Here is a 12,959-nt window from a genome sequence, read left to right on the forward strand (position 1 = left end):
TTTTAAATTATCACATGATATATTTTTAAAAAATGATGATGTAAAGGAGTGTATATGAATAATTTTAAATTTTTAAAAGTGTTTGTGATGTTTTCTAAAATAATAATATATTAATTATAATTTTTATTATTTTATTAATAATTTATTATTTTATTTTATAAAAATTATATCATACGACATGATATGATACTTGATATACAATAAAATATTAATGATAGTTCTTATATACAATCATAATCTACATAAGGTTTAGTAAAGATTCCATTTTTTTGCTCCAAATCGACTAACTTTCAATAGTTTATATTTTTACAAAGTCTGTTAATTTTAAAAATAAGAAAACAATATGCGAAGATATCGAATTATTATTTTTTAATTAAAAATAACTAATTTTATTTTTTTATTAAATCGTCCAAATTATATAAAAATTATCAAACTAGAGTCTAACTTTCAATAACATCCAATATGAATAATCTGAAGGTTTTTTTTTAAAACACTCACATGGTAATTTTATGTACTGACGTTACATTGCGGTAATATAGATAGTTTGTGCATTATCATAGACATTTACAACCCATAAAAATTTTAAATTATACTTTTACCACAAAAAAATTATAAAAGAAATCTGAAAAAATAAAATTTATAACAAAAATTAAAATATACCCACACTTAAATTACTAAATTCGCATAATGAAATATCAAATAAAAAATTTTATTTATTATGGGTGAGTTTATTGTTTTTGTGAAAATAATTTGGAGAAATAAGTGAATTTGAGATTTTTGTGGGTTTCCATTAACAACATAATCCCTAAAATTTTTCACATTATCCAAGAATTGTCAAGTCATCATTTTTATGTGACAAATATAAATTTTATCCATTAAATAAAAAATAAAAAATCGACCGCTCCAATAAAAAAATATTATAATTCGGTATTTACATGTGTTGTCATGTCTTCGAACACGCAAAGCCCATCAAAATTCAAAACATTTCCTAGTATACATTAGTGTCCATGGCCCAAATTGAGTCAATTAAGACCGAAAGGTCCAAACTGCGGCACCTCCTGCCATTTTTAATTTGGGCTCTTGTAAAAATTTTGTATATGGACCAAAAATATGCTCATCGAAGAGCAATGTGACAACTATATTTGAGTTTTAACAATATTATATATATATAATTTAAATATATAAATAATTTATTATTATTTTAAAAAATATTATTTTATTTTTAATTTAAAATCACTCAATTAAATAATAACATAATTTTATTTACTCAAATCCCACATGCCCTAGCTCAAAAGCATCTTCTCCATCGAACTCAAAAGCAGGCCACGATTGTTTAAATAAAAATATAACTTAACATGTGGTTGCATAACAAAACTTGTAAATGTGGAGAAAACAGATCTAATTAATTGCCCACCAACACCATATATTATTCTTATTATTTTTCCCCTTTCTTTATGACAAAGTATATACTTTTCAAACGGTTACTCTGTTTTATTCAATAAACTTAATTAATTAATTAATTCCTTTCACTTATGCGGAAATGATATGTACAAATTGATTGATTTTGACTTAATCATATGATAATATTAAAATCAATTTGAAAACCCGAGGCTTAAAATGTTCCTTTGATACATTACTATAAGCTAATTCTTTCCATTGGGTGACAAATTTTTTATTAGGTATTAAATTTACAGCTAATTGAGTTTAAGTATACCATCCCTGTTCAAAGTGCAGATTAAATGATTTAATAAGGCCAAAAGACTTATTCCCACCCAAGGTTTAGTGTATTTTTAAAACTCCCATATTTAAAATTTCAAAAACTTAAATACCCACTATTATATTAAAATTTTTGATAGGTTTAAAGGTAAAAATGTTATTTAATTAAAAATATTTTTTTTTAAAAAACTAAAATTTATCATATTTTTCTTCTTTAATTTAAAAATCTAATAATTTCTTTCTACTTAAAATTTAAAAAGTGATAATTTTTCTCTGAAGATTTTTTCTATCACCAGAGACTTATTTTTAATTGTATTTGCTGAATTTTGAATTGATGAACCCTAGTTGCATACAAAAATAAAAGTGAACGTCAGTCAAAATTCAGCATCAAGTCTTCGAATTAAAAGAAATAAAAAAAGGCTAGTGATAATTTTAAAACCACAATTAATTCTGTGGACAAAAGTTAAGAATAAAAAAAATTAGAAGGGCAAGTGCAATATCACATTACCAACTTAATTAAGATTAAGACAATGCAACAATGCTATGATTGTTTAATTATGGCAAGTGTAACAAGAAAAAGCAAAAGTGAAGAAGATTTGTTTATATTGTCCTTATATAATAAAACTATGTATATATATTTTTAAGCACATAATTAAATATATAAATAATATATCATTATATGATTATACAATTTTGAATTAAAAATAAATTTATATATAATAATAAAATGACATATTATCTATTTATCTAATTACGTACTAAAACATGTGTATACATAATATTTTTTTGGTAACTGGGGACCCTGTTGACATTTGTTTGATGCGTAAACTTAGAGCACAATGACCGGACTCACAATCATTACATTAGATAAGTTAAAATTTTATAAATATGATAGAAACTCAAATCTAAATTTTTTCTGTAAAAATTCTAATATTTTAATTATTTTGTTATATATAATATTACTCGTTGTTAAAATGATTATACGATTGGGTTGATGCAAAGTTTACAGTGACTAGATAATGTTACCGTTATTGGTAACATAGTAGATATTATGTTTCACACACGACCTTGTTATATTCAAGGTAAGAGTCATTTTCATGATTGAATCATATAAAACAATGTCCCCAAAAAGTAAAGCCAAAAAATTTAGAATTTTGACTTGTGAACAAGAATTTTAGGCACATTTGTGGTTGTGGGTTTTTTTTGTGAATTTGTAATGTGTTTTATAAGGATTTCGAGCATATTGATCAAAACGTTTATGGAATTAAGTAAAGATAAGAGATAATAAGGTATACTTATTATGAAGTAAGTAAAATCTTTGGACTAAATAAATTTGTCTTTAATGAAATATGTTTACGAGTCTAACCAAATAATGCTCAAATTTTTATGATTGACATTGTCGCATGGCTCACATATTGATGATGTTAGGTGAAGGATGCTCATGTGACACTGAAAACATTCACAAAATTAACTAAGTAGGACTTACATAATATTATTTTTATATCTTAAAAACAGATTTTATTCATTTTCTTGATTTGTCCAAGATCCCATACGGATATGATTGGAGAAAAGATAAGTATGATGATGGAGAGATGACCTCTAATATTAATAATATTAGACATTTCATCATTAATTGGTGTGACTTGTAACAGCATGAGCACAAAGCTTATGTTTGATTATTTTTTTGATTTTAATTTAGTATAAATTTCCTGAAACATTGACTTTGTGTTATTATTATTATTATTATTTTTAAATCTAAGGAAGCAAGAGCAAGTGATGTGGTCATTTTTAATTCCAACTTAATTTTTAAAGGAATTACCAACATGCTATGGGAATAATTAATTTTGAAACCACATAATTCTTTTTAATAGTATTTTTCAGAAGCATGGATCATGCACTAATTATACAAATTAATCAATGTTGGAGTCTTTTTAGGCCAAAAGACTTATTCCCCACCCAAGGTTTAGTGTATTCACAAATTTTCGCCCGTAAAATTTTAAAAACCTAAATACCTATATTTTTTATTAAAATTCACTGATATAGTTAAAAGTAAAAATGTCATCTAACTAAAAATATTTTAAAAAGCTAACATTTTATAATATTTTTTCTTAATTTAAAAATCTAACAATTTTTTTTCATTTAATGTTTGAAAAGTAACCATTTTTTCACTAAGATTTTTTATTTTTCTTCGACGACTATCTCCCTTTTTATTGTTGGCATTTTCTCTTCCTCCTAGCTTTTCTCTCCTTTTTGGTCTCTCTTGTGTCACTTTTCCATCGTCTTCATCTTCAAAATTTGTCTTTATTAGAACAAGGGAGAGAAAATATTGACAGTTGGAAATGAGATAATTGATGGAGAGAAGGAGAAAAAACTCTAAAGGAGAAATAGTTATTTTTCAAATATTAGGTGAAAAAAATTGTTATATTTTTACATTAAGAGAATAAATATGATAAAATTTTAGTTTTTTTTCAACATTTTTAGCTAAATAACAATTTTACTCTAAATTTTAACAATAAATTTTAGCAAAAAAGTGAATAATTAAGTTTTTAAAATTTTACAAATAAAAATTTAAGAATACATTAAACCTTAAAAGGTATTAAGTCTTTTTGCTGTCCTTTTAATAGCGATTATTTTATCGAATGATTATTTTTACTGTATCATTATACTTAACCACTTCAATCAAAATTGAAAGCTAGCTCTTTCGAGGTTGATAAATATTGAAAGCCGAAAACCCTTTTTCCTTATCGATATTATTTTTACATATTTGTCTCTCTTTCTGAATTTGAGAATCTTCTTTGGCATAAAGTCTCCGTTAGGTACGAAAAAAATTCCAGGATTTTTAGACTTTTGTGAGGGATTCTCACAAAAAAATCTAGAAAATAAAACACCAGAAATTCAGATAATTTAAACTAAAAAATAATTGATAAATTTTGAAACGTTGTGGGATCTCTCTCTTCCGCACTTTGTCAAAAATGTTGGCTACGTTCTCATCGAAGTCTCTGAATTTCATAACCTGGCAACAGCACTTTCTTTCTTTTTTTAAAATTTTTGTGCAAATCTTATATGATTCTCGTCCTTCCAAAGCGGTACTTTACTTCAGTTTGTTCTATTATCAAAACCCAAAATTTCGACTTACCCAAAAAAAAAAAAAAAACCCAAAATTTCAATATAAAAAAATAATAATTCCCATAATTTAGGCCTTGGGGTTGGGGTTTAATCACAAAAGGATGATTTAAATTAACAAGACAAGCAGAATTTAAGGATAAAAAGTAATGACCCATTTGGAAATACTTTTCTCTTTTGAGCATTGGACAATGGATACTGATATTATTATTCAATTCAATCTAGCTATAGTTTGTATATTTGAGTAAAATTTTGTGTGAATTATGATACAATAATTGAAGGGGGCAGTCAGCAATAATTAAAGTAACAAATTAAACAAGCTAATTAAGTATAGCTACGAATTAATACACCAAAAAAAGAAAAACGCACACCAATTATTGCAAAATTAATTAGTCCCAAGTCGGAATCAGCCACTCTGCTCCGAATATTTGCTCTGATAATTCACCGGAAAATTCCTCTGGTGGATACACCCAGCCGTCGAACAGGTCGATTGAAATCACTTCAAAGCCACTCCCTTCTATGTTTGGTAGTTCTACAATCTCCGCCAGCTCCTCGGATTCTGTCGACACGTCAGCTGATGACGACGGTGGCTGCGCCGCTGATACTGACTGTGATGATGATGATAAAGAATCAAACTTTATCATCGACGCGGCTTTAGTGGCTGCAGATTGAATGTCACCTGGCAGGAGCGACAATGGGCGAGGCAAAAACTCGACGAGTTCGGGAAAATTCAGAACGGCGGAGTCGCCTTTAATGCTTAAAGCTGCTACATCATGAGCTCTAGCTGCCATTTCTGGAGTGGGGAAAGTTCCAAGCCAAATGCGAGATTTTTTTCTCGGCTCACGAATTTCGGATACCCATTTGCCCCAACTCCGCATTCGTACTCCTCTGTAAACCGGGTGCTTGCACCCAGAGGAGCTGGAGGTTTCACTTGCCGCTGATCTCGGTCTTTTGGCTGGTCGTTTACCGGTTTTGGAGTGAGTGAACAAGTGAGAGATGGAAGTCTGGTGGGATTGTGTAGAGAACCCGGATGAAGATGGTGAAGGAGGTGAAGAAGCCGAGGAGTTGCTGGTACTTTCAGCTTCGGAGGAGGAGTACTTGGGGTCTGAAAGCTGTGTCATGATCAGAAAAAAAATGAGGTCAAAACAGAGTAAACAGAAACAGAGCAATGGCAAAGCTGCAAATAATGAGGTCAAAACAGAGAGAAGAGAGCAATGGCAGATACGAGAGAGAGAATAAGAGAGAGAGAGATGGAGAAGAGAAGAGTGAAGAAGAGGGTTTTTGTAGAGGAAGAGAGAATACGCTCCATACATAGTGACCCTTAACCTACCATCCTTCTACCATGACAAAAACTTACTAACAGAGAGTCTCGTTTTTAATTTATTTATTGTATTTTTTATTTCTTGATCAATGTACCATTTTAATTAATTTCATTGACCTTACTTAATTTTAATTTTAAAAAACTCAATTAGTTTTTTAATTTATAAAAAAAAAAATTCTCTTTTATATTTATATTACATGATAAAAAAAATATGTCTTACAACAGATATACTAAAAGTTTATGTATCATCATAGTAAAATGTTTTTTTAAATTGTATATAATCAACTTATTTGGTTAGAAAATCCATTCGATTCAAAAAAAAGATTAATAAAATTAATAAAATATTAAAACTTAAAAAAAAAAATTCTGAATTCGAACCTCTCATTGGATTCTGTTAACTAGTTAAGTAAAGTAGTATGGTTTATTATGTAATTCCATCGTTATCTTTAATGCCAAACAAAATTATAAGAAGGAAGAAGACAAGAGAAATATGGGGTTGAGGGGCCATAAAAATTGAAAGTGGGCAACGTTCAGTTAAGTTTCTAAAATGTCCTTATGCTATCGCAAAATCCACATCTTATCGTATAAATGCACATACTTTTTTTGTACAGTTAAGGCTTGTTAACTTTTGTCCTTTTATTATGTATATGAAATTTTACACTGTGTGCCTTTATTTTGTTCAATGCAATTTACATAAAACAATCATGCCCATCATTAAGTGGAATTTGCATACAAGGAAAAACACTTTCCTCTACAAGTGATTCTTAGCTTTTGGTTTCAATTTTCAAAAGTGTAAGGTACTTTTTGGATGAATAATATTACATATACATATATATTTTTATACATAATTTGAATACACAGATGATATATTATTTTATGATTAGGTAATTATTTTAATTTTGAAACTGTCCAAAGAGTTACAAACAATTGTATTAAATTTATGATATAATTAATTTATTATGGACTTTGATTATTCAAATTTTGATGTCTTAATCAAGGGAGGAAAATAAAAGGGTAACGTTAATTTACCCTCTTAATTACTAATCATATTTTGTCAAACATATAGCATAAAATTCAAATATGATGATTTATCAAATTAATGTAAGTCTTTCTTCACCATCCGAATTGATTAAAAAATTGACTAATGTTAAGAATACTAGTTAAAAACCTCTAAAATTCGTTGTTAAGATTAGACTTCGTAAAATAGACAAGTTACCTGTATAACCCATAAATAACCCACTTAAAACAAGTACAAGTTTCTGATTTTTAGACACGTATCAATAGATAATGAATTTTTGCAAGGGGATCACTCCTTTTCTTTTCTATTCATTTTTTTCTTTCTCTTCAACCTTAAATGTACAACATACTCAACATAAATTTCACATATTTCTCTTTTTTTTTACATGAAATAAACTCAAAACCACCCTAAAATTAAAAAATTTGTTGTGTTGAAAAAAATTTTAAAATATGAGCACCAAACACTTTGTTATAGATATTTATTTTGTATTCAATGCTAAAATTCTTCAAATTTATAGAAAATATTTTTATAATTTGACGTAATTTGTTGTTCATTTACGAAAAACTTATGTTCTTGAAAAAAAAATATTAAAAATTATAAAATGAATATTAAAATAATTAAAAAAATAAAAAATTAATATTAACAGATAACCCTCGAGTTAAATATATGTTTTAAGAATTATTACCCATATAATTTGATCTGTTTTCGATCTATACTCATTTGCCCATACTTGTATCAATTATGTTTGCCCATTTATCAAGTCTAATTGAATTATAACACTTATTATTGGCTTAATTATAAATTTAATTTTTTAGACTTATTTTTACTTCACATAATTATATATATTTTTAATTAATGAAATTAAAATTCTTGAATGTAAAACTCCTGATTAATCGATGTAATTTTCCATACCATAATATAAGTTTTGAAGAATCAAAAAAAAAAAAAAAAAAAGAGTTAAAGATAAAAGGTCAAAACAAAACTTTAATGTGGCCAAAACTTTTATTTTTTCCAGGAAGATTCCATTGATTTCATCACAAGCCGTGTTGAATTTATTTTTTATATTATAAGATTTTCTACACATGTGACAAAGTTTGAGTAGATACAATGGCCGGGAAATAAATATTAAATTTGCTGTGATTTTTCGATTTTTATAAAAGATTATTTTGTTATTATTCACATAAAGTTGCAATTAAAATATTTATATTTCTTATACCAATGATTTAATTTTAACTTTGCCCTCATATTCCTGTTGGAGAAATAGATTTGTAAACTAACTTCACTACAATATAATATCTTCCTCCCTTAAAAAATTTTAATTTTATTTTTTAAAATCTGTTTGTTAACAATGTGATCAATTGGTCATGATCTTCCCATATTCTTAAATACGAAGGTTGCCGAATTGGACCGAATCTTAAATTATTTAATAAATTTCATCAATGTTGTTTTATTGCATAGTTTTGCTCTGACCTTGGTCCTTCATCAATGTTGTTCTATTATTTTCGGAAGACCAAAAAAGTCTCATTCATTATGTCTTCGTTCGATTGACTTGTGCATCGACTAACACATAAATCCATTACATAGATTTGTGCGATATGTGTTGACTGTGCATCAATCGACTGGATTGTCGTTGGACAAGGTAAAGAAAAAATGTAAACCATGGTAGGGAAAATATAACTTTTCAAAATTTAGACTGAAAAAAAATTATAAGTTTTGCAAACTAAAGTGAAAAAATGAAATAAATTTTTTTTTTAATATATCACTAGTTAAATAATAATTATACCATTATATTTAACGAATTTTATTAATTTTAATATCTGATTATGGGTATTTAAGTTTTTAAAACTTAATGAATAAGAGATTAAGAATAAACTAAATCGTAATAACCCTTTTGGCCAATATATCAAACCAAACAATGGATGAGACTTTTCTTGTTGTCCTAAAACAATAGAAGGCGGCTTCCAAATTTGAATCCAGTTAAAAAAAATTTTCAATTATGGTTAGGCAATACCAAGTCAAATCTCAACGTCTCTAATTTGTTTATATGGATGAATAATTAATTAAATGGGTTGCCAATTGGGACTTTACCATTAAGCTTGAAATGATTAATAATACCATGTAACTTTCACAACAAACAAGGCTTATATTGATTACAATATCCAAACTTTCATATTCACATGAATCATGAATTAGATCTAGGTGCATTTTTTTAAACATATTTTAAAAATCAAGTTAAAGTGAGATCATGGATTAACACAGGGAATGGAACCTTCTCTTTTCCTTTTTCTCAAATTTAAACTTTCACAGTCTTGTCTTGTTAATAAACACATGTTTTTTTCCCATTTAAAACATTGTAGAATTGGTCATTATATTAAAAGCAATGTTACGTTACGTGCATTAAATTTTAAATATTTAATTAGGTATTTATTTGATGTGTTCGAGTGTTTTTTGATTTTTATTTTAAAATCATCTAATCACATAATGACATAACATCAAAATATTAAATTGAATACTTAAAATTGAGTCGTTTTAATGAAGTAATTTGCAACCCAAAGAAATAGTTTTTCACATGTTTATAAGTTTTATTTAAGATTTATTAAATATGGGCATGTAAGGAGAAAGAGAGTTGAAATAATTATTGACTTAATAGAAGTTAATTGAGATAATTATACCCAAAAAAAAAAAATTTATCTTTTAATATACTAAGCTAGGAGAATCACAAGGAATAATATATATATATATATATATATATATATAATATAAAGGTCTTATTTTGTGGATTGATGATGAAAAATGCGTCAAATATACGTGGTTTTCATTATGAGAAAAAAAATAATTCTAGATAGAATATTTTGAAAATGACATATATATATATATATATATATATATATATATATATATATATATAATATCTAAAGGACTTATTTTGTGGAAATTGATGATAAAAAATGTGTTAAATATTTGTGGTTTTTGCTTGAAAGACTTTTAAAATTCAAATTAATGTTATTTTATTTTATTTTTTATGAGGTCGGTCCATAGGACAAGGTTCTACATCAATAATGTTGTTGGGATATTAATGTGGGAGGAATTAGGTGTTTTGATTTTTAAAGAAGTGGGGTGACCATTGAGCATCTTATATATTCAATTTTAATGGAAAAATTCAGCAATCTCCACAAATTCAGGTCAATTTCTCATCCCATATATGCCTTTCCAATTACATTAATTCTAAGACATATTTGGGAACCCAACAAACCTGTCATGCTATAAATAAGTTATCTTATTGTTAAAACTGGATCCGAATCAAGCTTATTCGAACTCAAACTTGAATTTGATTTGAACAAGTTCGAAACGAGTCAGTTCTATACGAGCTCACTTGAGTTTGAGTTACTCGTCAAATTTACGAATTAAAATTTTTGATATAAAATGATATTGTTTTGATAAATATGTATTAAAACAACGTCGTTTTCATAACAAAATAGTTAAAAATTTGAGCTCGAACTCGAACTCTACTATATACAAATCGAGTCGAACTTCAAATTTAGCTCGATTCGAATTCAACCCTGCTTATTGTCACACAATCTCATTTTGTCCCATTGCCACCATTGGCCCACTTCCCTAGAATCTTCACCTTATTGTACAAAATTTCTTTTAATGAGTTTCCCTCACTCTTAGGGGCAAAAATTTCAAGGACAATTGAATGGGGTAGGTGAGGGTTTATGTGGTTGAAAAGGCAATTGAAATAACATGGGCTGTGGGTGGCCCTTGAATAATTTTAATTTACCAAAATTGTGAGGTTTGCATTACATTGAATATTGATGCTAAGATTTTGTCCCAAATATAATGGAATCTGCATTAGCCAAAGTGACCCTCTTACAACTGATATGGACCCAAATGACCTTATCAAATTGTGTCTCTTCAAGTAAATGATGGATGAGTGCAAAACTACATTTAATTTATAGTCATTTTTCCTGATCAAATCAAATGACCTTTGGTGTTCATTGCTTAAACAACATTAAAATCCTTCAATAATCCAATTATTAGCTGGAAATGACTTACAAATGACTTTAGTTTTGGGTGTTATTAACTCCAAAATTTTGTGGGATTTCTGATACGACCTCGACTTGATTGCTTTTGGTTTTATTGGATTGATTTCTATTATTATTTTGAAAAAACTATCAATTATAATTGCTTAACTTCATGTCAAATTTAAAGGTAATAAAAATTAAATCTCTGTCAAATGAGCGCCCATGGCCTAATGGATAAGGCGCTTGACTTCTAATCAAGCGATTGTGGGTTCGAGTCCCACTGGGCGTGATTTCCCTTTTTATTACTAAAGGAGTAAGCTTTACAATATTCCTTTCCCTTTTGGTGCAATAATGTCAATAAAAAATTTGCCAAATAAAGTTTATAATGCTTTTCAGTATTAAAGGAATAATCTTTGTTTCCTCTTTTGTGAAAAAAATTAAAAGAGTTTAATTTTGTTTGTAGCTAAACAATTAATCAATAGAAGATCCAAGGGTGATCAATTGACCCTATTCAGTTTAAAAAATTATATATATAAACCCTAAAATTTTATAATAATTCTGATTAGATTTTATTATTTTTTAAATGATTTTATTATTTTTTAATTTTATTCATCTTAACCCTCTAAAATTTATCTTTTAGTCTGTCATTGCAATTAATCGAAAATTAAAATTAAAGCATCACGAGAAGTACACATAAATTGATGTTGTGAATTGATCAACTTGCAATACATTACACCAAAGTCATCATACATTAATAATATATGTCACAAACCAAAATAATTGCCAACTTTATAATATGAAACTCTTGTACCCAAATCCTGTTTGAATCTTTTTGCTGTGCTAGATTGATTCATGTTTTTCCATGGCGATAATGGGAAACAATCTACTCCTCGTTGGCAGTAAAGAATTGATTTGATTGTATTTCACAACTGCACGTGAGAGAATCAAGAAGAAATATGTAATATCATTTTCAATTAGAATATTCTTGATTTACATTTATCCCTAAGGTTTTACTAACACACATTGGCATTGGATAGTTTGAAAGATTTGCAAACACACCCCTTAGAATTTGTCAATGGCTTTCAATTGTTGGGGTGATAGAGTCATTTCACTTGAAGTTGGATTGAAACTAGTTGCAATTTCTAAAGTTTGAGTATACTTGCAATTTCTCTCCTAATAAAACTATATATATCTATTTTGAATACACAATGAGTATATATTTTATTTGTATTATCATATATGACTGAATAATTTTAAATTAATGATAAAATAACACACAATTATGTAATGATATATATACAAATATACTCATTTGTATATTTAAAATAGATATATATAGTATTACTCTTTCTCGAAACCGAATGGAAATCACCACAATTGATCCTTTTGTTAAGGTTTAAAAAAAAGTTAGACTTTAAAATAGAAAGGGGAGAAAGAGGATAGTGTTGGTGTTTCAAATCAAAGCCTTTTTCAATCCTATTCAAGATGCTTAATGCTTTTTAATAATGCAAAAAAGGACCACCAATAATTTTGTTGTCCAATTATTTTATGTGGCCAAGTTGTTTGATGACATTTTATCATGTGTGATTTATATTTTAAGTTTTTTTTATTTATAATAGGAAATTCTGTCTGTATTGGTTAAACGAATAAATTTATAATATAGTGATTAGACCTATAATCACTACACCAGATATGTTAAAGTTTCATAAGCATGATGAAGTTCAAACACAGACTCTCTCTAAAAATTTTAATGTTA

The 12,959-nt window shown here is 27.3% G+C and overlaps 1 protein-coding gene and 1 non-coding gene across 2 annotated transcripts; one reads left to right on the plus strand and one right to left on the minus strand.

Moving 5' to 3' along the window:
- Window positions 1-5,043: 5,043 nt before the first annotated feature.
- Window positions 5,044-6,135, minus strand: LOC123210886 (ethylene-responsive transcription factor TINY). The gene has a single exon (XM_044629374.1). It carries the CDS (start codon window positions 5,958-5,960, stop codon window positions 5,229-5,231), a length of 732 nt encoding a protein of 243 aa, XP_044485309.1. The 5' UTR covers window positions 5,961-6,135; the 3' UTR covers window positions 5,044-5,228.
- Window positions 6,136-11,419: 5,284 nt separating this feature from the next.
- On the plus strand, window positions 11,420-11,492 carry TRNAR-UCU. The gene has a single exon. It is a non-coding gene; the product is annotated as a tRNA-Arg (tRNA).
- The last annotated feature ends 1,467 nt before the right edge of the window (window positions 11,493-12,959 follow it).

This window comes from Mangifera indica, chromosome 3 (genome assembly GCF_011075055.1).
Source record: "Mangifera indica cultivar Alphonso chromosome 3, CATAS_Mindica_2.1, whole genome shotgun sequence".
Taxonomy (NCBI): domain Eukaryota; kingdom Viridiplantae; phylum Streptophyta; class Magnoliopsida; order Sapindales; family Anacardiaceae; genus Mangifera; species Mangifera indica.

Coding starts and splice junctions, on each gene's coding strand:
- LOC123210886 (XM_044629374.1), bottom strand. CDS start 5,960: ATGACACAGCTTTCAGACCCCAAGTACTCCTCCTCCGAAGCTGAAAGT.